This window comes from Lonchura striata, chromosome 5, assembly GCF_050655825.1.
Source record: "Lonchura striata isolate lonStrDom1 chromosome 5, ASM5065582v1, whole genome shotgun sequence".
NCBI lineage: Eukaryota > Metazoa > Chordata > Aves > Passeriformes > Estrildidae > Lonchura > Lonchura striata.
Genome location: NC_140707.1, coordinates 10,235,538 through 10,261,494, shown reverse-complemented (window position 1 = coordinate 10,261,494; position 25,957 = coordinate 10,235,538). Strand labels below are relative to the sequence as shown.

The window sequence follows — 25,957 nt, the reverse complement described above, 5'->3', positions numbered from 1 at the left end:
TTTTCTCTTCCCTCGCAATTGTAGAAGTGGGGGAGGGGGGAACATTTTTAATTTGTAAGAGATAATTAGTCATGTCTGAAAGGTGTGCACTAATTACAGAATGCTGTATATCTTGTGTAGCTGATCGCAGCACAGGTTTCTGAATAGTAGGTATGATTTTTTCCAAGCACTGTTCAGTAATTTGAAATGTTATTAGGGGATTAACTTTCCTTATGAAAAGCTAAACTAATACTTAGTATACAGATTATAGCAGCAAGTGGCCTACAAAGCTGTTGAGGCCATTATTTCACAGGCTGCCATCTCTGCCAAGGACCGAGGAGAGTGCTGGATAACCATCCCAGCCAGGGAATATCCACAGCAGCATCCTCTGCTGCTCCTCATCCTTCCCACCTCTGCCAGCAGCAGGCAAGCTGATGGGCTGATTTAGGAACACGGCTCTGAAATGAAGAGGCAGAGGAAGGAAAGTGTGGGGATTGTTTTGTGCTACGTTGTTCTGCTATGGCTGCAAATCAATCAGTCAGACTCTGCTGATCTTCCTGAGTTATTTAGAAGCCAGTCTTTGGGAAAAGGCTATTAAATGTTTACTGTTTTGAAAAAACTGAGCAGTACACCTTTAAGTATATTTCAGCTTGCTGGACACAGGGTAAAGTTAGTTTCTGCATCAGTATTTTTAAACCCCATTAAATAGCTTGTTGGTGGTGGTAGGTAGTAGCTGTTACTGATTCTTCTCCCTCCTCCCCAGTCTTTATGCTCTTGTAGGGTCATATATTCTCTCTTTGTGTGACCTCTGATATTTGTCCAGCCCATGGGAAATCGAACTGGATTCCCTCAAGCTAAAAGCATGAAGCTGAGGCTAGAGCTAAAGGCTTGTAGTTCCAGTGAAAACCTCCCAACAGCAAATGCAGACCTACTTTTAAATGGAGGCCATGCAGCTGTGAGCATGGAGAATGGGAGTATGTGGAGCAGGAGAAGGAAGCTCTTAGATTTCTCTGCTGAATAAGTCAGCACTTAAGTGTAGGGCTCGCACTGGGGCTGTAAAATGCACACTAGCCAGTGGATGGAAAATACCTGTGTACAGTTTGTGCTTCTAGGGGAGATGTAACCTGGTTTTGGAAAAGAAAAGCATCTTTTTGCTCATCTTTTTAAATCTGTACGCTGGTTTAGTGTTAAGTTTCAACACCACTTCACCACCAGCACCACCTCCAAAAAAGAAAACAACCCTGCCATTGTTTCATAAAGGAATTATTTTAATGTAAAAATGCACTAATTGCATTATATTATTTACACTGAGTTGTATTCTTTGTTTTGGAAAGTACTTGGTCAACTCTTCATTAATAATTTAAAACAGATTTCATGATGACTTTTTTCTCTGCCTTTTTGTCTTCATTTTGCTTTCTTTGATAGATCAACCAGCAGAGCTCTTCCTAAAAGGACTTGCATATTCTCTTTAACAAATGTCCAAACTACTTATTAAAAAGCAAATTACCTGTTCTCACATCTGCCTATCTTATTAATCAATGCTTCCTTTGCTTTGCTTTCCTTCTGTTTGTAAAATTGTAGCTTCAGCCGTTCTGTTTGTGCTGATATATGACTGAATAGCTTACTGAATGCATTTTGTCCACATTTCTGGAATACATTTGCTGTTCTAAATTTTTTAATGCATTTAGCTTCCAATATGAAACTTGGGGAAATGGTTCTGAACATCTCCACATCAGGTTCCCATTGCGTCCCTTTGTCTATCCTAGCAGTAATATCCTCTGAGATTTTCTCCTACAGGCATCTCTGAAACCCTTAATTGAACCACTAGTGTGCTTGTTTAAAGTGTTTCCCTCGCTTGGCTTTCTAAAATGATTTTTAAGCTTTCCCTACACATGTTTCCAGTTTCCCCAGCCTTTCCCTTAACTAATGGCATTATGATGGTCTCCTGCCCTCAGGGATCTCTCTTGAACTACATGAACTCGTAAAGTGTCAGTGAAGACTTCTCTCACTTTCTGTTCCCACTTTTATTTCTCTCTTGGATATCTGATGTCTGGGCTGTGGGCTTCCTTCAGGCCCAGCTGTGAATAGCTGTGCATCCTTTTGCAAGAGAAGAAGGGGTGTAAGTCACTGCTTTTCTCTCTTGCACGGGCTGCCACTGAGCTGATAGGGAAACTGCATTTTATGAGGAGAAACTTGGCACTGATGCCATTAACAGTGGATCAAACAGTGAGTTCTTTTGACTTTTTATATTCAGGATGTGCCCATATGGTCCTTGCATCCTCAGCTGTCTAACCAAAGTTAGAAAACTCAGACTGAAGCGCCAGTGAAGATTTCAGGTTGTAGCTCTGGTTTACATGTAGTCAGAGATTTGGGAAGCCTTGTGGGAAAGATTAAGGGAGATCTGTAGAACACCCAGTATGATGGTAATTTAAAATTGTTTCTCCTAGCAGGTTATTTTAATTTAGAAAAAGCAAGAAAACCCAATTCTATCGTAGGGTTTTTACCTGAGATCAGCCAGCATGAAAGACTCCACCTTTGCAGTTTTGATTGTTATGACAGGGTGAGGAGCCAGACAGGACTGAGAAAGCCACTTTCCTCCAGTACCCTGCTGCAAAGCACCAGTATTCAGGTAGGAGGCATCAGATACAGTTATATCTTATCTATCTATATTATCTTAATCATTCAGTTAAGGCAAATTAATTATTTAAATGTTCCAAGCACAGACTGCATTTTAGTTTGATGCTTTTCACTCTCATTCTGGAGAGTGAGTTTTTAAATATTTGGGTTTGACCCAATTAAAAAAAAAAAATTAAAAAACCCAAACCAGGAAAAAAACCTCACACTGAGAGATTTTGACTGTCTGATTCACTTTTGGTTTTGTTTCATTTGGTCTAGCCTTTTTCTTTTAATACTTGATCAAATCTTTCACTTCCAATATTCTATGGATGGGTTCAAAAGCAGCTTTGTTTGTCTTACATATTGTTCCATATATCTGTCTTGAGCTATGCTGGCTTCTCTTGTCATTTTGACACTGATTTACTGGAATGAACTTATATTTTAAACTCTGTTACTGTTCTTTAAATGCCTTACATTCCACATTAACATTTCTCAACAATAGTTAGTTCTAATTAGTTTTTTTTCCAGCCTGTTTGCAAATATAGCACAATATCTAGCACAATATCTTTTGAAAACAAACTTACTGAAGAATATCTGACATTTGAAGAAAATAAATTATCAAGTGACTTCGCTGCTGGTAGTTCATCTATGTTCTGTGTGTGCTTGCACCAAGTTATATAAGTCATTTATATATAGTCATTTAACTCCTAAAGGAAAAATTAATTCTATTAAAGGTCTGCTGCAGAAACTAATTTTTTCAATGGCCTATAGCAAGTAGAGATTCAAAGGCTTATGAGTAGGTCATAGATTTCAGTTGGGGTATTCTGAAAGAGTTCACAAGTTCTATCATCAGCTGAGAGAAACTCACTCCCACCACACTGGAAGTGTAAAAGTGAGAAGACTCATGGATTGAGATGAAGACAGTTCAACAGGGAAAGCCAAAGCAACCCACAGAAGCAAAGCAAAGCAAGGAATTCATTTCCCCTTCCTGATGGAGCTCAGCCATGCCCAGGGCAGCAGGGATCCATGCCCAGGGCAGGAGGGATCCATGCCCAGGGCAGGAGGGATCCATGCCCAGGGCAGCAGGGATCCATCCTCCATGCCCAGGGCAGCAGGGATCCATGCCCAGGGATCCATCCTCCATGCCCAGGGCTCCATGCCCAGGGCAGTAGGTCTCCATCCCACAGGACAGGGACCTGGTGGGACAAACACCACCCTCCAGACATCCCCTCTTCCTCCTCCTTGCCCCAGCTCTGTAGGCTGAGCCTGGCCCAGAGGCTCTGGGACATCCCTGGGGCTGCCTGGGCTCGGCTGGGTCCTCTCCCAGTGCCTCCCTGCTGGGCTGGGCTGAGAGGCAGGAAAGGTCTCGGCTCTAAGTGCTGCTCAGCAATAACAAAAACATCCCTGACTTATGAACACTGACCCAGCACGAATCCAAAGCACAGCCCTACACCAGCTACCATGGGAAAGTCACTCTATCCCAGCCAAAACCAGCACACGTTCCTATTGGCATGTTTTAAAGACTTTCTACCTGTCCACACGTGTGGGCAGGGGTTTGTCTTGATCTTAAACAGGTTTTCAGTTTTTCCAGAGACAGTGGAGAACCAGAGCTGTCCCAAGATAGCTTTATAATTTTCAGTAAAAGAAATTTGCATATATGTTAACATTTTTGTTCTCTTTTAAACCAAACAACTGAATAATTTGCTTCTTCATCTTTCTTTCATGTACTGCTGCACATCCATTACATGTCCTCTACAGCAGCAAAAAACCTGTGCAGAGATGTTTCATTCAGTGTGGGTTTTTTTTCTAGGAGGACTGTTTGCAAACAAACTTATTTTAATTTTTTTTTTATTGTAAACAGTGCCTGTGGATGTAGATGTACATTGAAAGAGAGAGAGAAAATATCATTTTTAGAACCATACAATTAATATGAGCTGAGGGTGGATGCATTCGTGGTGTGCCATTCTGATCCGTGTGATTATTTTCTCTTTCCCTTGTATGCTATCTCTTCATGGTTTGGTGCTCTCGAGGTGTGAATTTCAGTCAAATAAAGACAAAACTGTGGTTGTTTTATTACTTGTATTACTGTACTTCTTAGGAATCCAACTCATGAGGCATAATTTCACTGCCCTAACCACTGCAAGCAGTGCTGAACCAGAAGAGATTGCCAAAGAAATTACAGCAAAAAAAAAGGAAAGCACAGGGGTGGAGGCAAAGAGGGGAATGCACAGCCCAAGTTCAATGCCCTGCATGGGACTGGTGGGAGTTTCTTCCTCCCCACTCTCTGCAACGTCAATTGCTCTATTAAGTCTTCATTTCTTGCTCTCTGTTTAGTCTTGCTGATAGAGGAAACCTAATTAATGTGCTGGCTGCCAGTTACATCCTTCAAAGCTGTGGCTGAGGAGAGCACTGAGAGCTAGCTAGAAATTCAGAAAACCCTCTGAAATATGAGGAGCAGCATAGCAGCATGTGCACATTTTCTGCCTTCGTAGTAAAACTTTCAGCAATGGGCAAGAGTTCAGCCATCCTGGGGACTGAGGATTTTTGGAAGCGAAGATGAGTCCCATGGAATTGTCTGGACTGGCAGGAGTGAATTACTGCTGTGCTTTGCAGAGCAATATGCAAATGCTGGGAGCTGTGCATTCAGGGGAAAAACACTGTAGTAATAAAGTTATAAGTAATGAGGGACTGCCTGGATAAAAGGCTTAGCTGTAAGGTCTTGTATGAAAAGAACCTCCAAGGTTTCAGAGATTGCATTCCAGAAACTGGGTTTGGATGGACGTTTAAGAGAAGAGCAAGTGCAGCTTGATGAAAGCAGCTAGACCTTGCCTGAGCAAACATTTACAGTAAATTTGGCATTCATTTTGGTTTTAATGTTACTCAGATTTTTAAGGGGAGCAAAGCACCAAAAGCCAAGTGGATTTCATCTGTGCTTGATTTCCAGGTTTGATTGGGGAGCAGGGGACACGGAAAACTCCTCTTCCCTCACAGTACTATTGTTGTCTGTCCATCCCCATCTGCTTGTTCTGCCCTAAGCCTTAGTACCAAATTTCATAACACTTAGGTGACCTTCTAACTGTGGTCTTTGGCTTGTTTCCTACACGCCAGCAGCTCAGGGAGATACAAGGATGACACATGAGTGAGCACACTCTTGAGAAAAGAGGATTTTTGGAAAAAAGAGCTGTGACAATCTCAGCAAGACAACAGCCTTGCTCAATTCCTCTGCGTTGTACCACGGTATCAAAGAAATGCGTGGCACAGCTGTCACATTACCTTTGTTCCCAAACAACCTGCAGGACGTGTAGTTGAGACAAAGCACTCTGATTAAAGAAGCAAGGAAGGCACCACGCTGCTCCCTAAGCTGCCGTGAGAGTTTTGTGCTTTGCTGTGTTCATAGTGCAGCCTCATCCCTGAGCCTTGTCACGGCTGCATCCTGCTCCACCAGCCTGGCTGTGAGAAATGGGAGTGACTCCTTGTGCCTCTGCTAACTGCAACTCAGCTCTGAGAATCTTCAGGCAGCAAAAAAAAAAAAAAAATATATTAAAAAAAAAAATGGAAAAAGAAAGATATAACAGGGAAGGGATGAGCATTGTTCTGGTAGTGCAGGGCTGACTTTCAACTGGGGTTCTGAGTCTCACCAGAAGCAGAAGGTACAGGAGATCCGAGGCTTTGCTTGCCTTCACTAGCCTGTCACAGTTGGCAATGATATGTCCCTTTGACTTAAAAATTTGCTCACAGTGTGTGTAATCTTTTCCCATTACACATCATTTTTAATTTCATTGTAAAGTACATGTTTGGAGATAGTGTAACGCTGTCTACAAAGCACATCTGAAATTTCGGCGTGCAAGTGAGTGTAAAACATTTGATTTGATGCTGTTCAAACCAATGCTTGTTAACAGCATGGCATACAGGTAAAGTATAAAAATATGGTGTAATGCAGTGGAATGAAAAAGTATCTTTCCAGTTCTATTCTGAGAATGCAGCAAAAATAGCCCAATGTCAAATGCTATTTGATACCACTTCTTAATGTGTCTGATACACTTAATTCCTTATGTGAGCCCACTGCTATTTTGCTTATGCTGCAAAAATTCAAAAATACCTATATTAATCTTTTTTTTTTTGGCTCTAAGTGTACCAAATTAGTTTCTTGGTTTCATTCTCAACTCCTTATGGTTTTTGTGTTGACTAATTGATGGCATTCCTACCTTCATGTTGTAGAAGAGAATTTGAAGTTAACTGCTCCATGTCCTGTTTACAAAATCTCATCTCTCTCCAGGGGAATGAATCCCATGCAGTTTCACTTCATGCCAAATTGAGAGAAGGTGGCTGCAAGGAATTGTGGCACTCTGCACTTGCATCATGTCTGCTCTGACATCAATGCTGGACAAGAAGGAGCAGGAAGAAAGCAAGACCAAAAGCTTCTCTGGGAACCCTGTCAGACTCAGCAGTAGTGAGAGGTTGGATTTTATTCTAATATTAAAGTAATCAATGGTAATATTAAAGTGAGCAGATAAATGGGAGAAATAGGTATTAAACATATATTGCAGAGTGCCTATTTTAATTGCCTAGTGCATCTTTTAATTGCATATCGCATATATTGCATCATGCATATATAAACTTATATTGCATATTGCATCTTTTAATCGCAGATATTAAAATTAAACAGCTTTTTTAGGTAAATTCATTGGTCTGGGTGCCCTGGTAGGAGTGTGCTGCTGTGCTGTGTGTAACCTTTAGGCAGAGCTGGGGTTGCAGGTTGGGGTTCCACGCTGACAATAACCACACTGCCTCACTGACTTGCTTTGACAGCTGACGTCCGGTTCCTTTCAGTGGTTTGCAAAGCTGACATTTCCCTTTCGTGAACCTGAAACTCCTTTCTGCTGGATTGCCCAGATATTTTGAACATACCAGGCAGCAGTGAAAAGCAGGGAAGAGAAGGCTCCTTTCTCACTGAACCTGGGGAGGGGGTACAGCAAATCTGAGGGGTGGAAGGAGCTGGAGTATAAACAACAACTGGGCCCCAGATCAGTGTAGTTGTGGTCAAAGACTTATTTCTATTAATTTGTTATGCTATAAATGCCACACTACTGCTCTATTCTCTAGCAGCTATTCTCCTGATCTTACAGAATTTTCCTTCCTTATGGTAAAGTGTATCTGACTGAGCCAATTTATACTGACAGCTTTCCTAAGTTAACTTCTCTGTGAATTCCCAGTTCATTTAATATATTTTTCCTCATGCTTCCCACATTTTAGTTACCTTTGTTCTGTGTCTGAAGGATAGGAAGCTGATAGTTATTTTATATTTATATTTCAAGGCTGCTTAATGTTTAATGAGGCTGAATATGTTGTAAAAAGCTTCAGAACACTCAGGCTGGTTAATATTTCATGTCGATCTACAGAGACAACTATATTGATCTTTTAAGCATCTGCTAAACAAGACAAGGAATAAATTAGATTTTGGTCAGTTTGATTTGGCTGGTGAGTTAAATAGCTTTTAGAGCATTATCACCTTTTAAAATGTTTTGTTTCCAGTTGAATAAAGTAGATTTTAAAGACAGTATTTCATGTCGTTTCTTATTGCTCTTCATCTTGCCTGTTTCATTTCAGCTGTGTTTGTGTGTGTTATGAAGGGATGCAGGAATATAAAGAGGGGTGTTTGCACTGGCTGCTTTATGCACCTTCTGAAGCCACAGTGGAAGGGCCCTACTTGTCCCTGTTGGCTGCATTTTGGACACAAGTTTCCACTATTAAACTATTGTTTATTTACATCACAGCTACATGCCTAGAAAATTCTCTGCAAAGCTGGACCATGAGTAGAGTCTGATTCAGGGGAAAACCTACTTTACCCCCAAGTTTCCTATCCCTGTGGACCTATTTTAACATCTTGTATGCAAGTTTACTTTTTGCCAGCTTTGGAGTAACAAGTGCAGAAAATGGATTTCCTTGCAAAAGAGGAAAAATAAATTATCACATCCATTCAGATGTCTACAGAATTGTCCCTTGTCTACTGCAAGTGGATAACAAGGCTTTAAAAAAGGTCCTTTAATACTGAAATAATTTCATAACGGGTTTGTGATGATTGTAAATTGCCAAACTCCACGCTCAGAACATGTACCACGTGTAGAGCTGATCTAAATTAGATATTTTTATTAAGAAGCTGAGTAGGCAGCCTTGGCACAGAGCCATGGGGTTTGAATGGTAGCTCAGGAATAGGTCACACTCTACCTTAGAGAAAGAACCATGCAGGAAATACTTGGCAGTTTGACTAAACTTAAGTGTAAGTAACTGCATTTAATGTCTCCATGAAAACTGTACTCTCTAGCCTGCAAGTATACAAATATTTTTCTGGTATACAGCTAACTTTTTAATTATTTTGTAGGAAAATAAATATTCCAACTCAGTATAACCCTAAATAAGTCTGTTTCAGGTTCTATATATTTAAAATTATAAGTATATATGGGAATAATGGAATCATACTTTTTTAGTCCCTTGTATTTGTGGAGTTTTTTAATTGATTGTTTAAAAATACTTTGCTGTATTCAGTTTGGAACAGATGTAATAGCTGTGAAAACTTCATTTCTCTGGCAGAAAACAATTAAAAGTTATCAGTTATCAGCGATTTGGGGAGGTTTGGGGTTTCCCAGAAATGTTACACCTGTACTGTTAATCGAATTTAAAATTTAAGCACAAAGAAAAAAGGCAAAGGAATTGATGCAAAATCTGCTAAACTAAGAGCAGGAATGAAGAGAAGGATACCTCCCCAGCACTCTTTTTGCTTCATTCCTGCTGCCCATGGAATTTCCTTGTGAATTCATTCTTTAAAAAAGACGCTCCCTATGATTTTAAAATGTCGTGCCTACATGTTACCATGTAAAGATTTCAGGAAGTTTTACCATCTGAAATCTGTTGCACTTGTCATTTTATGGGTTCTCAACTAGCATTCCTTCCTTTTGTGTCCCAGCAACCTGTGTGGTGCAGTGAAAGCCATATTCAAATTTAAAGCTGGAGGGGGGCACTGGGTGACATTTGGGGGGATGTCTCTGACCTGTCCATCTCATCAATATTATGTTCTGTGTGTCTGTGTTACATTACAGTTGATCTAATGATCAAAGCTCATCCCCACTTTTATTTCTTCCTGAAACATTAAATTCTCTGACTTTTATCCAAACAGAAGGTATGTCCTGAGAAGCCCTGAGGACATCAGGCTCCTGGGAGTTCAGTAAGCACAGTAATTGCTTCAAGGTACATTTTCAAAAGTCATACTAATTTTTTATCTTTAGTGCTCCCATTGGTCCTTTTTAAATGCTGTCAGGGCTATTCCCATATAAAGAAAATATTTCCTATACATCTCGATGCATATCTAAATTCTTGTTGATATGATGGAACATTGTAATTTCTAATGTATGTGTCCCCATTAATTAGTACTCAGATTCTAATAGTACTCATTCTAATTAGTACTCAAATTTGGGATCGAGCCATGACTTGTTCTGTACAGCTGTTCTGGAATTTCAGGTATGTGCTAGTTCCAGACCACAAATGTGGCCAGCTTTACAAATAAGGCTAGCTAAGAAACATTTTTAAATAATTCATTTAAAAACAAAACTTCAGAAGTTAGCCAGCCAGACCATATTTGGACCCTTTATGGTTATGAAATAAATTCTTCCACAGGGAAAACAACTAATGTGTTGTATATGAAACTGAGCTCTGCTGCCCTGAGAGCCAACTCTTATGCTGAGGATGGCTGTCCCTACCTTATCAATGGGAATTGTAATGCATACCAGGACAACTCTATCCTTGTTGCTGCCATAGTGAAGAAATGCTGTTCCTTCCTTTATCCTGTGAGGAGGCAGAATGCAGGTGTGAAATGGGCTGTTGTGCCCCTTGTTCACTGTTTCACTCTAGGGGAAAGCTGGTGGCTTGTGCTTCTGAGGTTGCTTTGAAATCCATCATGACTGGAATAATTTATACAGCACTTGAGTCTCAGGGACATCAGCCTTACTGGTGCCTGAAACTTCAGCGGGAAATAATGCTCAGTTCTCCCTTTGAGACTGGTGAATATGGTTAATAAGCCTATGCTTGCTGGAACATGGCACAGCTAAACTGGAGCCACGAAAAGAGAGGTGGCAGAGGCTCCCAAGTGCTTGGCTAGAGGCCAAGTCAGGTTTTGCAAAATTTTTTGCTATGAAATCCTCTTTTGTAGATCCTTCTGTCACCCTGTGAAACTCACTTCGTTTGCTAAGGGTGATGCCACCATGACTCAATAAAATGCTTCAGGCTCCCTGAGCAGACCAGTAAGACTTTACACACTGCCTTCCATGAACTACACTTACACCCCAACTATCCCACAGGAGCATGAATCAGTCCAACCCCTAAATGTTAGTGCTCAGTAATAGCACGGAGATCAGGATCTGATGGTTGTAAGGTTCTTTCTGACCTCCAGTCCCATCACTCCATTGTTCTGCTTGCCTTTGGGTGGCCAAGGCCTTAGAGTAGGCCTTAGAGTAGTTCTCATACTCCTCAGAACTAGGAGTTCATGATAACTTCACTGGGATCAAGATCAGCTTCTGCAGAACAAATATTAAAACATTATGCAACTATTGTAACGTACTTGTGGAACAAGAGCAGTATGGGCTGTGATCTCCTTTCTCTAGGGAGTTATGTACAGAACCTTTTATTGGAATAGGAGACAGATTCAACCTGACTGAATCATTAAATGGAATTATAAGACAATGAACATTAGCCACTTAGCTCATTTAATACATTCCAATCATTTAAACTGCATGGGCAATAATAATGGCTATTCCAGATATCTAAGTAAGAAAAATGCACCTTTGATATATTGTGGCACAGGCTGGTGGTGAAAACACTGAGTTAATGGAGGATCTATATAAGTTACCATACAGAATCTGCAGTTGAAAATATATAAACATGCTTCCCAACAGAATTTCAATGTGTCACAATTGATTAAGAAAATTGGCAATAACTGACAAGATAGGCACAAAATGGATTTCCATGTTGCTGGGATGAAGTATGGCTCCCAGCAATTAATGGTTTTAGTCATATTAAGAAGATAAATAATGCTATCTGACATTTCAGTATTTCACATTACACTAAAATTTTGTAACATTTTCTCATAATAGGAGTTGAAATATGTTACCTAGGAAAAAAAATGTTATCTCTGGAACAGTCAAACTCCATTAGAAACCTTAGGTTTGAAAAATCACAATGTTAGCAGTTATGTCCCCTAGCAAAGGTTTGCTTTCCTTAAATAGTGTTAAATTTAAACCCAGAAGCTCTAGTCTCTTTTGGAGTTACTCTTCCATAGTGCGTTGAGCTTGAAAGGGAAATTTAGTGCATGGAATGTACTGTGCCATTACTGAATGTTGGTAAGAGAAGCACTATGGAGAACTGCAAAAACAGGGGAGCCTTTAAAATGAAATCAAATCAGGGAGATTTATGTTCTCTAAAACCCTTTCTACATTCTGCTTTGTTGAAAAAAGCTACTAATCTTAATATGATCCCATAACCCACTATTGATAAATAACTTTATTATTTTAAACCTCTTTAAACATGCCAATTCTAATTGGCATGCTTTTTGCCTAGCTGGATATATGCTATCTGAGTATCATTCTTTTGGAAAAAAAAGAAAATATTTTTATGGATCTAAATTTTCAGTTCCTGTTTGTGTGAAAAACTCTGATTTCAGCATTCTTACTCATGTAAGTACAGTTTTATCCTGGAAAATACCAATGTGTTCCAAGCAGTAACAGGAATCAAGAACAAATACGAGAACACAATTTTTCTCTTGCGTGCTGCTAATTCTGTTCCAGATTCATTTAGTAATGTGGAAGAAAATGTGATTGCTTGTCAAAGCACAGATGTGGTTTTTTTGTTGGGACGGTGCACAGTGCACTCAGAAGTGTCATGTTTAGCTGAGGGCAACAATGCTTAGTGTCTCAGCACCCAACTCCCACTGAATTTCAACAAGAGTGAACAAACAACCTTCCCCTGGGCTCCAGTGAAAATCCTTGGCTTACCATCCAGTCTGAGCTGCAGTTTCACTTGCAGGAAACAAGCAGGATTTTTAGGTCTTTTAAGGTATTGTTTCCTGAAACAGCAGAAGATAATCTGAGTACACAGAGACTACTGAAAATCTGTTAGCAAAATATGTTAGTTTGATAAAGATTGTCAGGATTATTGAGTACAGTAAACCTTTCCAAATCCAAGCCATAAAGAAAATATATAATCATTTACATGTGCCAAGATACAATTTTATTGCTTCCCAGATAACATGGCATTTAGGCTCTTATTTAACTTGAGGGTACTGTAAAAGCAAAACTAGTTCACTTTTATGACATTTGCCCTACTGTATGTTAGTGGGAGAGGTGGGGATTTTTCAGAGACATTGCTGGCAATGTCACGAGACGTGCACCCCAAAAGCTTAGTGGTACCACTACTTAGCAGTAGTGACATGTACTCTCTGTCAGACTCAGCAATTTACATTTCATTATCTTCAACTGTAAGATGTAAAATATTCCACCACTGTTCTTGTATGACCTTATAAAAATGATACTGTTTACAGAGGTCACAGTTCTGCCCTGTCTCCCGATGATTTTCACAAACGTGTTGAACTGCAGGAACGTCTCACAGTCTCAAAGGTCCCCTCTGGATGGTTATGGGACCAGGGTGTGATGCTTTACACCAAACCTTCCAGGAACCTCCCAGAGAATGCTTCTGTGGAGTCCTATCTCCCAGTATTAGTGTCCAGAACAAATTCTGGTTATTCTGGCTATGCATACTACACTTCTTTTTGGCTTTTCTTTTTATTTAATGAGGCAACAAAGAACAGTTGAGGCTTTATGTCCAGATGCTTTTGGAAATGACCATCCCAGTGCTTTGGTAACTACTGGCCTTAGAGGCTTGGTTTATGTTTTCACATCACCTCTCTGCTAATCTGTGTTAGTGTTATTGCACCTTCACAGTATCAAAAAGTATTGGTTTTATTGTCCTTATTTTAAAACCAGTACAGTTAAAAACAACCAAAAACTTAGAGAAGTTGTTTATATAAAAATATACATGTAACAACTCACATTATACAGTAAGAAAGAAAGCACCTGTGTGGAAAGCTTCCCCCCTTTTTTGGAAGGAGAGCTGTCTTTAGAGTTGCTTCAGTAACATGTACTTAAAGGTATATACACACAAACCCAGAACTTCAGGCACAAGAATCTGTCCTCGTAGTGGCAGAGGAGACAGAAGGCCCAGAGGGGTGATATGTCTCATTCTTTCTCCATCACAGAACTGCTGCCATTCACACAGCATGAACAAGAGTAGGGCTGGGGTGAAGTGTGAAAAGCAGGAGATAAATTATGCTCCATGTGGCACAGTTCCTCCCAGGAAGCAGCAGGGCCAAGGGTTGTGGAAGGAGCAGCTGCCAGGCTGGGCTCTGCATCCCTGGCTGGAAATGCCAGGGTCAGGGACAAGGACCACTTGTGCATTTGCACACTGAAGCAGGAGCTGGGGAGCTGCTGGAAACTCCTGCAGCAGCACTGACCCAACTGGCACACAGAAACTGCCTGGAGACAAAGCAGGTATCAAACCCTTCTCTGGGTAGGAGGCTCAAAGGGTTACCTCTAAACTGTTACATGCTATTAGAAAAGACAACTAAATAACTTAAGTCTGTTTAAACATTAGGGTTCTAATCCTAGGTGCATTTCACTGTGGTGAAAGTGGGTATTTGAAGAAAATACTTGGATACAAAAGATTTTTGCAATGTTTTTAGAAGTTCCTTTTCCATGTCAGGCTCTAACCTATTCTGAAAATTTACCTTATTTTTTCAAAAATAAAACTGTAGTAACTACATACCAAATTTAACCATGTGAAAAGAGTAAAAAAGCTATTTCTACATTGATTCTGAGGTAATAAGCTGGCATGTTAAAAATAATATTAATGCAAGTCATTCAGTTGTGTCTGCTGCCCATCTTCCCTCCAGGAGGGAATGGACACGGTGATTTCAGTAAAGTGGAGGAAAGATGTCTGGCACACTGGCTGGGACACTGTATCATAGTTCATCATGGTTTCTCGTGAGATCCTCCCCATAATTGGTAGCTTGACTTCCAACAAACATATTCCAGTTGTCTAGAACTTCCTCTTTTGTTAGTTTTTCATCCTGGTAGGAGGAAAAAAAAAAAAACCTCTGTAAGAATATTTGCAAAACTAAGTCAGAAAGACACACCAGCACAGACTTGCAAGAGCCCTGGGAAACAGATAAGCAGGCTGCAGGTTCAGCAATCATATGTAGCTGTCACAGTGAGTGAAATTTGGACCTCAGTGGAAGACAGAAGTCCCACAGGCTCCAGGTAGGTCAAACTGCTAACTGAAAGTTCTTTGTAATGCCAAGCAGTAGCAACAGTAGGTTAAAGTGGATTACCTGGTACACTGTTTTGCCCTGTGGTTTGTTTCATCTTCTTGACTGTAAAAACAAAAATCCTCTGGTGCACTTTGTGGAAGGTGGTTGCTTATGTTAGCAGTTTACACTTTCTGTGTTCAGAGTATTTTGGCTTCCAGGTTCCAACTTTACTTGCATTACACTTCTGAAGACCACCATCAGGAATATACTGTCCCTCATCACAGCAAGTGTTTAAGTGAAAGATATGTGCTTGAATATAGAACTGAGAGTGGTTTTTCTACTCCTACATTTCAGTACAAGGGATATCTAAATGTAGCTTTATTCTCCTCTTTTAGTGTATATTAACATACCAAAGTCATGACCAGTCTTAAAGGAAAAAGAGTATTTTTGCTGTGTTAAAATGTCCAGGCTTAAGATGATAGTTTCCCATCACTGAAAGCCAGAGGACCTTCTAGAGCTGACAAACTGTATTTTGCTACTTTGTAATTCTAACAATACCCACTGAAACTGGTATGAAAGCATTACTCCACTAGCAATTCTGGACTCTAAAGAAAAGTTATTAAGAATAATTTCTTGCAAGCTGGTATTTTAAAAAACCCACAAGACCTTATATAACTTCTTCAGAAACAATACTGGAGCACCACATACCTTGTCTACATCAGATTCATAGACTAAGTGCCTGGCTTCAGCTAGGGCATGGTCATAGTCCTGGGGGAGGATCCAGTGCTGGATCTCATCTTTGTCCATCTTTCCATCCTTGTTGAGATCACGAAAATCTGAAAACTGCTCACGCTCTGTAATCACCCAGTCAGGCTCTGGTCCACCCTCTTCATTTGCAAACATATCAGCTGGAGAGGAAATAAGGGTCTTACTTGAGTCCTATTTACTTTGCAAATTAAGTACAAACTAAAGATACTTTCCCAGCGTTCCTCAGAGGGGACTGAACTTTTCACTCTTTCACAGTGTCTCTTATAGAAAAAGAAATGTGGGATGTAAATAGAGTAGCTGTATCTTCTCTCAGGCCTGTTTCTTCTCTGCTGGTGATTCTGCCCATTCTCACACTACCCTGTACCACACCTGTGCACTGCTGTTGGGGCTAACAGGAGAGGTGAACCTGCTCAAAGGCCATCATCTGGATTTCAGAATCAACAAAATCCTCGATGGCTCTTTGGTTGAACAGCAGTCTTAAGCTTTAGTGCTAGGCTCTGTCACATGGGAAGGAAGGAACTCAGCCATTTTATCTCGTCCCTGCCAGCAAATGTCTTTGTGGATAAGATCAGACTCCAGCCAGCAGAGTGGTTACAGAAAAAAAGACACTGGGGGAATTTAGGCAAACAAAAACTGCTAAATGGAACCTACATGCATTTGTACTGCTTTTAGAGAAGTCTGTATAAGAGACATTCAGCTTAGTATATCAGTTCCCTTTTAACCATGCAGTGCTACAGCACATTCCAGCAGAAGACACTCTTCCAGGAAGACAGAGCTGGAGAAGTCAGGAGTCATGGTGCATTCTGTGAGGAGCCACAGGCACAGTGCACTTGTCACAGACTGCTACCTGGGGAGGGAGCACTGTTTGTGACAGGATGCACAGATTACACACATGAACTGCTCTGCACATCACTCCTGTGCTACATTTTGGAAGCACTGGTAGGACCACACCACAGCGGCAGCTGCTTTCTGCATAAACACAAGAGAGCAGCAATGATTATTAAACCAAACTGACTTCTAAATGTTCTTTACATCACAGGGCTTTCCAAATCATGAGTGGTTCATCTGTGTCATTCTTCTGGTCACTGTGACTAATTCCTTCCTACTCATCTTATTCCTCAAGCCTTCCACTTCTCTATTTAGAATTAAAGCCTGCTTTGTGCTACTATTCCTCTCCTCTTCAGTGCCTTTTGGATTTGGTTTTCAGGAATGTGCTAAGGAAAAGTGTACCCACATGGATAGTGTGAGGATCAGAGGCTGGCTGGTATCTGTGAGAAACATAAATGTTGAATTCAAAGGCAGGAATAACCCCCTGGTTATTACACTGGGCTGTACACTGGGCTGAAGCTCTCCATTGTCACTGTCCTCAGTGTCCCTGAAATACTCTGTTACCTGCCCATGCGCACTGCGAGTTTAGCTCTTTCTGCTCAACAATTTATAGGTATTTTGCTTGTGTAAATCTAAACCAAATTTTGTAAAAGACAAAATGGGAGGAAAGAAGGGAAAGGAGGGTAGATCATTCTGTAAGCTTCAGCAAATTTCCCCAACAAATACTCCATCTAGAGACTGAAATTTCTGGACTTCTTTTTGTTGTTCCTCATAAACTACCAACGAAATGATTTAGTTTCCTGTTGGTTTCTTAATCCCAACTTCATCAAAATTTTTAAAAATTACATCTGAAAAAGGAAAGCAGGAATATTTTAAGCATAGTTTTCTCAACTCAGGAAGAAAACTTCAGACAACACATTCACTTTCTTTTTTCATTTTTTAAAGCGCAAATTATATTGTTTATTTGAAGCAACTGACATGTCCTGTCAATTTGATTTTTATCATCCTTGCCAATGTGGGGTGATCGTGACTAGAACATTCTATGTTCCTATCTATAGAAGACAAGAAAAACCAGCATTCACATGGTAACAAATGTTGACAATTACCTTATAATTATATGTAGGTAATGTCACTGAATGAACTGAAATTACTGTGGAAATTATGCCGCTCTGTTATTTCAGTCATAGATGAATAGCATTCACTTTCTGGGCTAAATATAATTTACAAGGAACAGAATCCCCTGCCATTAATTAGCGTGTATATATTGTTCCTGATTCTATGTGAAGTGATCTTTATAGCACCACTAGAAACAGAAAGCTTCATCCAACTTTGCACTAATGCCTTCTTAGTGCTACTTTCTGGATTTAAAACTCATCAAAATACAATGGTATCATCAGTACAGAAGTATGGGGTTTACTTACTAATTAAAATAGGAAAAAAACCTAGAAAGAACAAGGTGTATTTTCTCTTTTTGCAATGCTTGCTTCCCAAGTATTTTGGATATTTGAGAACCATCCAAATTTGGGAAAAGATCAGTTCATTTTCTGATCCTCCTGCATTTCTAAACAGTGTTCAAACAGCAGTTAACATGGTGTGATATACAAAGAATATCCCTGCCATGAAAAATATTATTCCAGATTCTCTTATTTTGTTCTCATGTATCTCTTAGCTGAGTTAAATAAGAACAAGAGGATAATTTTGTGTTGTGAAGCATGAGGAAAATTCCTGGTCATGTTGCTATATACCTAAAATGACTGAGTTGGATGGTTGGTATAAAATAGTTGAGCTGGAACACAGAACTGTTCACTTTGGGTTGTTAATGCTCTGCAAATCTGAGAGTAGATAAAAAAACTGAAAAAACAGACTGGAGATTATATAAGAAACAAGTAACAATACTTACCAATGTATTCATCTTGATCCACGAAACCATCCTCGTTTTTGTCTATGTCTTCTAAGGTTTCCTGGAAAACAATTTTGCATGAAGGTAATCAAGAAAAAATAGATCTCTGACTACCTGCTTTTGATCATTTAACGTTCTGAGGCCTTGACCTGCCCCTGCACACAAGTGAATATAGTCTCACTAAACCAAATGGGACTGCTGTTTACACAATGAATATACAAATATCCTTTCATGTTGAAAGAATTCCCCATATGAATGAACTGCTTATGTTAGTGGCAGATACCTGCTTGCATGAAACACTCAGCTGCTGCATATCAGCATGCCCTCCTTTTATTTTGATTTGAAATAAAATTCTCTGTGCCCCAAGATTGTTTCTTGATTCCATTTAGGAGCCATTTAAGTGCACTTAAAAAGTCTTTGTTACATTGAGACTCCTAAACCAAGTGAGTATCATGAAAGGTACCATTTTCTGTTCCCCACTTAGCTGTTATGTGTGTGTCTCTTTCTAAACCCTGCCTGGAAAGGTTAGAGAAGCCTTCAAAGTTCACCCATGAAAGTAGAAACAACAGCATTGATCTTGCTTTGCTTACTAAGACAACAATGTTTTTCATGTGCTCAAACTCCTCTGGGTGCAGGAAAGCAGTGAACTCTTCACGAGTGGCAGCCAAGTCCCCATCCAGATCTGCAGCTTTGAATCGTCTTTCATCTCTGGGCAGCATTTTCTTAAAACTGTGCTGATCAGTTGCATCTTGGAATTCTTCTGGATTTTCTGCAAATGAATCAAGATGATCTCAGAGGTGTTTTGCTTTAAAACATACTAGCAAAACAATGCTGTCTGAGTCTAGAAATAAGAAGTTTTATTGCCAGAATAGCTGTTGTTCTAAATGGAAATTCTCTTCCTCGTGAAGTTTTAAATTCAGGGGTCAAGTACTTGGTTTGATTTTTAAAGGTGACAGTAGAGGCAAATAAGTAGTAGAGGTAAATTTCTGAGCAAGCCTTCTGTTGCAATGCAGAATAATGGATTTTGCAGTATTATATATTATCCCTCACAGATTTTTTTTATCTGCCTTTACAAGCACCACTGAGGCAATGTTTAGGGTAGACTTCATTCCCAGAAGTTTTCTTCTTCTTTAGGAATCAATATGACCCACACAACTTTTCAGTTTGAAGAAGAGCAAACCAAGGAAATGTGTTTTCAGAAGGTGGCAGACTGACTGAAATTATGTCAGTGCTACGCCTCTGCTACAGGGAACCTAACAATTCTTTTCAGTTTAAAACAATGGCATTTTTTCAGAGCGTTCAGTGGCATAAAAGGAATGATATTTGATATAATTCTTAAAATAGGGTAATTAAACTGACTTTAAAAATGAAAAATACTCATAACAATTTCGCAATTCATGTGTTGGGAGACAAACACAGGTGAAAAAGACTGGGCTGGGAATTACAGATGGGAATTTTAAGTATTCATTAATACAAGCCCACAATGCTGCTCTCCAAATCTTGGGGCTTATAGGGAGCAAGGACAAAGGGCTGAGAAGGGTTCCAGGGATAATTCTGCAGGGACTGCATGTCAAATATTTCTTTTCACAAATGTAACAAGCTCCATTTAAATCTAAGGTAGACTTTGGAATTATTACTGCTACAGGAAGCTTGCTCTACAAACTGCTTCTGTGGTAGGTAAATATTGTATTCTCATTTCCAGTAAGTATAAATGGTCAATTAATAGTGATTTGTTGCTCTGTCAGTACTGCCCTTTAGCTTAAGTGATCTCTTTTCCTCCTCTTCCTTTATTAACTTATAAAAGCAAAGGGAAGGTGGAGGTGGGGGGGAAATTCAGGTATATTTTTTAACAAATGTTTCTTTTGCCTGATTTGTTAAGGATTTTCATTTGCTGTTGATCACAGTCTGAAGCATGTTATTCTGCAAGAATGATTTTAATCAGTAACTTTGCTATAGCTTAGACACGGACTAAATTTTTAACATCTAGACTTAAGATTTTAGAGACTAAATTCACAAATACAGTTAATTAGACAATATATTATTTTTTAATTAAAGTACCCTTTTCAATGTTAAAAAATAATATATTTCTAACTGGAGGAGACTTTATTCAGCTGTGTCAGTATATTTAATGATACCTCTACAAAACCTTCTGTGTGCTGGTGACCCATGTGCAAAGGGCTGCAATAAATAACTAAAAAGTGCTTTTGACCTCTGAGCATCTATAAAATTTAATGTGAGCTTCAAGAGTCCTAAATGTGACACCAAACTCCAGTTGACTGCAAGGCAAGAAATCATATTTTATAATCTCAAAAATCCTTGATCACACAATCTGTTCTCTTACCTAGATAATAACCATATGTGGCTTGTTTGTATTCTTCCCAGGCAATTTTATCATCCTTGTTTAAATCATAGTCTTTCCAAACTTTAGCCACATTTTCATAGATGTAGCGTTTCTGTACTCGTTTAATCCAGGTTTTTAATTCCTCTGTTGTGATATAGCCGTCTTTGTTGTCATCTATTCTATCCACAATCTTCCTGTAAAAAGAGATCAGCATCTTTAAGAGCTGGCAGAAAACAAAACTGCATCCCAGGCCAATTTTAGTAATCTTTACCTGGCCCTGATTTTCCACAAAAACAGAGTGTACCAAACTCCTAAGGCTGTTCTACTGGTTAAGGCTTTCCTGCATTTCACACATCATCTTAAGGAATGCGTCTCTATTTGTTATTCAGCATTGCTACAAATAATTCAAAAGAACTTGCACAACCAAAATCAGTGAGCAGAGAACACCTGGCTTTCTTTTTCTTAGGTTGTCCCTCCTGTCATAGGGGCATCTGTTCTTCACTGCCTACAGGGAGTGGCCATGCTGGCTCATAGCATTCAGGACAAAGCCTGTACCCAAACTTGCTGGAGGCAACCAGGGCAAAAATCCAGGACTTGGTGGACACTTGCAGTTTCTCCTTTGGCTTTCCAGCAGGCTGACACCAAGGTGAAGTGAGTTATATGACTGTGTAATGCTGGGGATGTACATGCCCCTCCATGCCTGTCCCTCCACTTGTTTCTTTTCTTTCATTCCCAATGGAAAGCAGTATTGCTGGTGTTGCCAGGAATGCCTGTTACTCACTAAAGCAGTATCAAGTCTGCAGCAGGTCTCCAGGCATTGCTGGCAGCTGGGCTACAAACCTCTGTCCAGTGTAAAGCTGCCAGCACTGTTTCAAGCACTGTTGAAATCAGCAGGAGTGAAACATTCTGCACACAGCTGCAGTTCAAAAAAAAAAAAAATAAGGACAATGCTCTCTCTACCATTTATGTTCTCTGCAACTAATCTCTCTGCAATTAATCTCTCTGCAATTGATAAACTCCACCATTTTGGGGCCAAGCTTGTAAAACTGGCTTCTGTGCCTGTTCTTAGAATTGAGCACATCCACCTTGGCTCTCTGGCACATCCAGACTGGCTTTGGGCACATCAGCACCCCTCACCCTGCCCATGAGGTGCAGGGCCAGCCTGTCTGCAGGTCCCCTGTGCCTCATGTAGTGGCCAGCTCATGCCATGCCTATGGAAAACAAACGTGCCATTGGAATGCAGGGATAAAAGCAGGAGTTGACTTGTCTAAATCCTGACTTGACATTCAACAGGTGAGCTCTCGAAACCTCCAGGCAGCCACAGGACACAGGGAAAAAGATCTGCATTTTTAAACATTCTTTCAAATTCCACATCTTGGTTCTCCACAAAGAAATCACATTTGGCCAACTGGAACTGCTCAAGTAGTGAAGCAATTCTCTTCCGAAGCCTTAATTACAAAAGTTGTTGCTGAAATAACAGCAGCAGCTTCTGCTGAACTTCCAGCAATCTTGTCTGATAGTATCAGACTGACTCTATGAACATGCAGCTTCTGTGTTATGGGGCAAAAAGGGGCTGCTGAATTTCTTTTCTGAATTAGTGAACTGTGAATTAACTGACTAGAAAACCTTTTCTCTTCTGTATCCATCGGTTGCCAGTAGTCCCTTTCCCTGCATGATGGACTCTACTTGTCATCAGATTTTCCCCACAATGACTTTAATTTCAGTTGCTTAACTGGTATTTCTTTCTACTGTTAAGGTATTAAATTATTATTATTTAATAATTTAAATTATTAAATAATAAGAGCTGGTAGGTCTTGGCAATGTATAACATGAAAGAAGTCAGACTGTGTACCAGAAAATGTTTCATGCCTTCTCCTATTCACCAGTTTTTATAGGTCCAGTGCATCCATGTGCACTATTCCACCCCACTTCTCAGCTGAAGATGAGGACAATGAAACAGTCTTGCCTACAGGCTCCCAAAGACACAGGTAAAAAGTTGTTGTATGGACTGTGGATCTCACTTTTTACTGTTATTGGGATGACCAGTGTGCTGCCACATTTCCTAAGCAAGGTAAAATGCCTTATAAATACAGCAGCATACACTGGTTAGAACAGCAGACTGTATGTTTTTGTTTTCTCCCAGAAATCATTTAAAGATAGCTTTTAATTCAATCTGCCTTCTTCCTAAAAGCCAATTACTTGCTGAGAAGTGACTCTGTAACCCACTACGAGGTTGCCCATAACAAAAATGGGGAGAGAGGGTTCAGCATGTGACTATTAAGCCACAAGATGTTTTTTTAATTCTCTCTTTACCTCGCAGTGTGCTGCTGTCCAAAATTACAAGGCTGGGAAATGCTGGCAGTTACAAAACTTCCCCAAAGGCCCCCCAGGAACCACATCCCTGATGCTGAGATGCACAGTGCTCACCCCACAACGTGTCCTCAGAGGGCCACTTCAGTCACCTCCATTTAAAAGGTAATTATTGACTGTGGCTGCATTTTAACATGCCTGCGTCACCTCTCCAAATGGCAATCAGTGAGATCAATGGAAGCTAAAACTTCTTCCCTTCCTGAGTTAGCATTTGTAAAAATTGTTTAAAAACAGCTGTATTGTTAAATCATATCCCTGACTGAATTATCTGTACTAGTAAGTGCAGACCAATATTAGGAGGGCATGTCCATTTTGGTGATACAACTCATGAGAATCTATGTCAGTCATATATCCGAGAACATGGTTTCTTTTGCTTCTTCTTGAAACGATGAGGATGAAGTCGACCATTATTGGTAATCACTTCATCTGTTTACTCAGTGAGACACACAAATAGTAGTGACAGCTTTGAGAAGGATCAAGAGGTTACTCAGTGAGATTACAGTGGTACTGCTTATGGTAGGACTAGATAGAAAATTAGCAAGTGCCACTCCCTGTGAAAGAGAAGGCTGGGGGGGAATCTTACTGAGAACATGCAGGTATTTTAAACAATCTTCCTCGTGGTAACTACATTAAAGGATCTTTCTTTAACTCCTATTAAATTTATTCTGCTTAGTGATCTGGCTCCCTGTAGGTGTAAAGGAGGGAGAAGTAGTAAAGTAAGGCATGGTCCCTGCTCTTTGCAATAAAGAGCAGCGTGGAAGTACTAACAACTGGAACACTGTGAGCAAAGAAGTCACAAGTGAAGAAGCTGCAGGAAAATGCTTGTAGTGAACTTGTAAACGTAGCTGTAGAGAAGGAATGGTTGAAACTCGATTAACACTGATACGGTGTGGGCAAGTGTCCCAGAGGCAGGGAGCTGCAGCAGCAAAGCCCTCCGGCAGCAGGTCCAACACACGCCTCTGTCCACCAGCCTCATTGCTGTGGGGCCAGAAAAGGCAGCAGGGAAAAACACCAAAGCCATGAACTGCTGGCTGCTCCTTTGCAAAACCAGCAGGGTGTGAGAAGTCAAAACCCAGAGGTTCGACCTGCAGGTGACTTTGGGGTACACGGTCCTACACTGGGGCTCAGGGCACTACTGTGGAGAACACAGTCCCGCTGTGGGGTACAGAGCATCACACTGGGGTACAGGGCAGTACTCTGGGTTATAGGGTCCCACACTGGGGTACAGAGCATCACACTGGGGTTCAGGGAACCACTCTGAGGTATACAGGGTCCCACACTGGGGTACAGAGCATCACTCTGGGGTACAGGGTCCCACACCGGGATTCAGGGCACGATTCTGGGGTGCAGGGTCCCACACTGGGGTTCAGGGCACTATTCTGGGGTGCAGGGTACCACACTGGGGTGCAGGGTCCCACACTGGGGTTCAGGGCACTATTCTGGGGTGCAGGGTACCACACTGGGGTGCAGAGTCCCACACTGGGGTTCAGGGCACCATTCTGGGGTGCAGGGTCCCACACTGGGGTGCAGAGTCCCACACTGGGGTTCAGAGCACCATTCTGGGGTGCAGGGTCCCACACTGGGGTGCAGAGCACCACTCTGAGGTGCAGAACACCACTGTGGGGTCCAGAGCACCACTGTGGTGTGCAGGGTCCCACACTGGGGTTCAGGGCACCACTAAGGGGTGCAGGGTCCCACACTGGAGTACAGAGCATCACTCTGGGATACAGGGTCCCATACCTGGGTACAGGACACCACTGTGGGGTTCAGGGCACCACACTGGGGCGCAGGGTCCCACACTGGGTGCAGGGTCCCACACTAGGGTTCAGGACACCACTGTGGGGTTCAGAGCACCACTGTGGGGTTCAGAGCACCACACTGGGGTGCAGGGTCCCACACTGGGGTGCAGGACACCATTGTGGGGTGCAGGACACCACTGTGGGGTTCAGGACACCACTCTGGGGTGCAGGGTCCCACACTGGGGTTCAGGACACCACTCTGGGGTTCAGGGCACCACTGTCGGGTTCAGGACACCACTGTGGGGTTCAGGACACCACACTGGGTGCAGGGTCCCACACCGGGGTTCAGGACACCACTCTGGGGTTCAGGACACCACTGTGGGGTGCAGGGTCCCACACTGGGGTTCAGGACACCACTGTGAGGTTCAGGACACCACTGTGGGGTTCAGGACACCACTGTGGGGTGCAGGACACCACTGTGGGGTGCAGGACACCACTGTGGGGTTCAGGGTCCCACACCGGGGTTCAGGACACCACTGTGGGGTTCAGGACACCACACTGGGTGCAGGGTCCCACACCGGGGTTCAGGACACCACTGTGGGGTTCAGGACACCACTGTGGGGTGCAGGGTCCCACACCGGGGTTCAGGACACCACTGTGGGGTTCAGGGCCCCACTGCGGGACGCAGGGCCCCGCTGCCCCCGCGGACCCTCAGGCAGCCCAGGCCGCCTCCTCCGCCCCGCGCCCCGCGGGCCCTCCCCCTCGCCACGTCTGCCGGCCGGGCCGGGCGCTCACCCCAGGCGCTCCCGGCTCTCCTCCGGGCTGAGCTGGTCGAAGCTCCGCGCCTCCTCCTTGCCCAGGAAGGCCTCGTGGTCGTACTGGAAGCCGGGCCGGTCCTCGTGCGGCGCGGCTCCGGGCCGGGCCCGCTCCGGCCGCGCCATGGGCTTGCCCAGCGCGCCCGCCGCCAGCAGCAGCAGCAGCAGCAGCGGCAGCGCCCTCAGCGCCATGCCCGCCGGCCCGGCTCCGCGGCCCCGCTCGCTGCCCGCCCGGCCGGCACCGCCCCGGCCCGG

General features: G+C 41.9%; 1 protein-coding gene across 1 annotated transcript; it reads right to left on the bottom strand.

Annotated features, from left to right (window-relative positions):
• Nucleotides 1–12,844: 12,844 nt before the first annotated feature.
• Nucleotides 12,845–25,920, bottom strand: RCN1 (reticulocalbin 1). The gene is made up of 6 exons (XM_021536711.4): nt 25,683–25,920; nt 20,779–20,972; nt 19,028–19,206; nt 18,438–18,498; nt 15,650–15,849; nt 12,845–14,761 (listed from the first exon to the last, which is right to left on the bottom strand). Exons 1-6 carry the CDS (start codon nt 25,892–25,894, stop codon nt 14,654–14,656), a joined length of 954 nt encoding a protein of 317 aa, XP_021392386.3. The 5' UTR covers nt 25,895–25,920; the 3' UTR covers nt 12,845–14,653.
• Between the last annotated feature and the right edge of the window lie 37 nt (nt 25,921–25,957).

Coding starts and splice junctions, on each gene's coding strand:
- RCN1 (XM_021536711.4), bottom strand. CDS start 25,894: ATGGCGCTGAGGGCGCTGCCGCTGCTGCTGCTGCTGCTGCTGGCGGCG. Junction 19,207..20,778: donor CACATATGGTTATTATCTAG/GTAAGAGAACAG, acceptor ATTCATTTGCAG/AAAATCCAGAAGAATTCCAA. Junction 15,850..18,437: donor GGATCAAGATGAATACATTG/GTAAGTATTGTT, acceptor TTTCCTCTCCAG/CTGATATGTTTGCAAATGAA.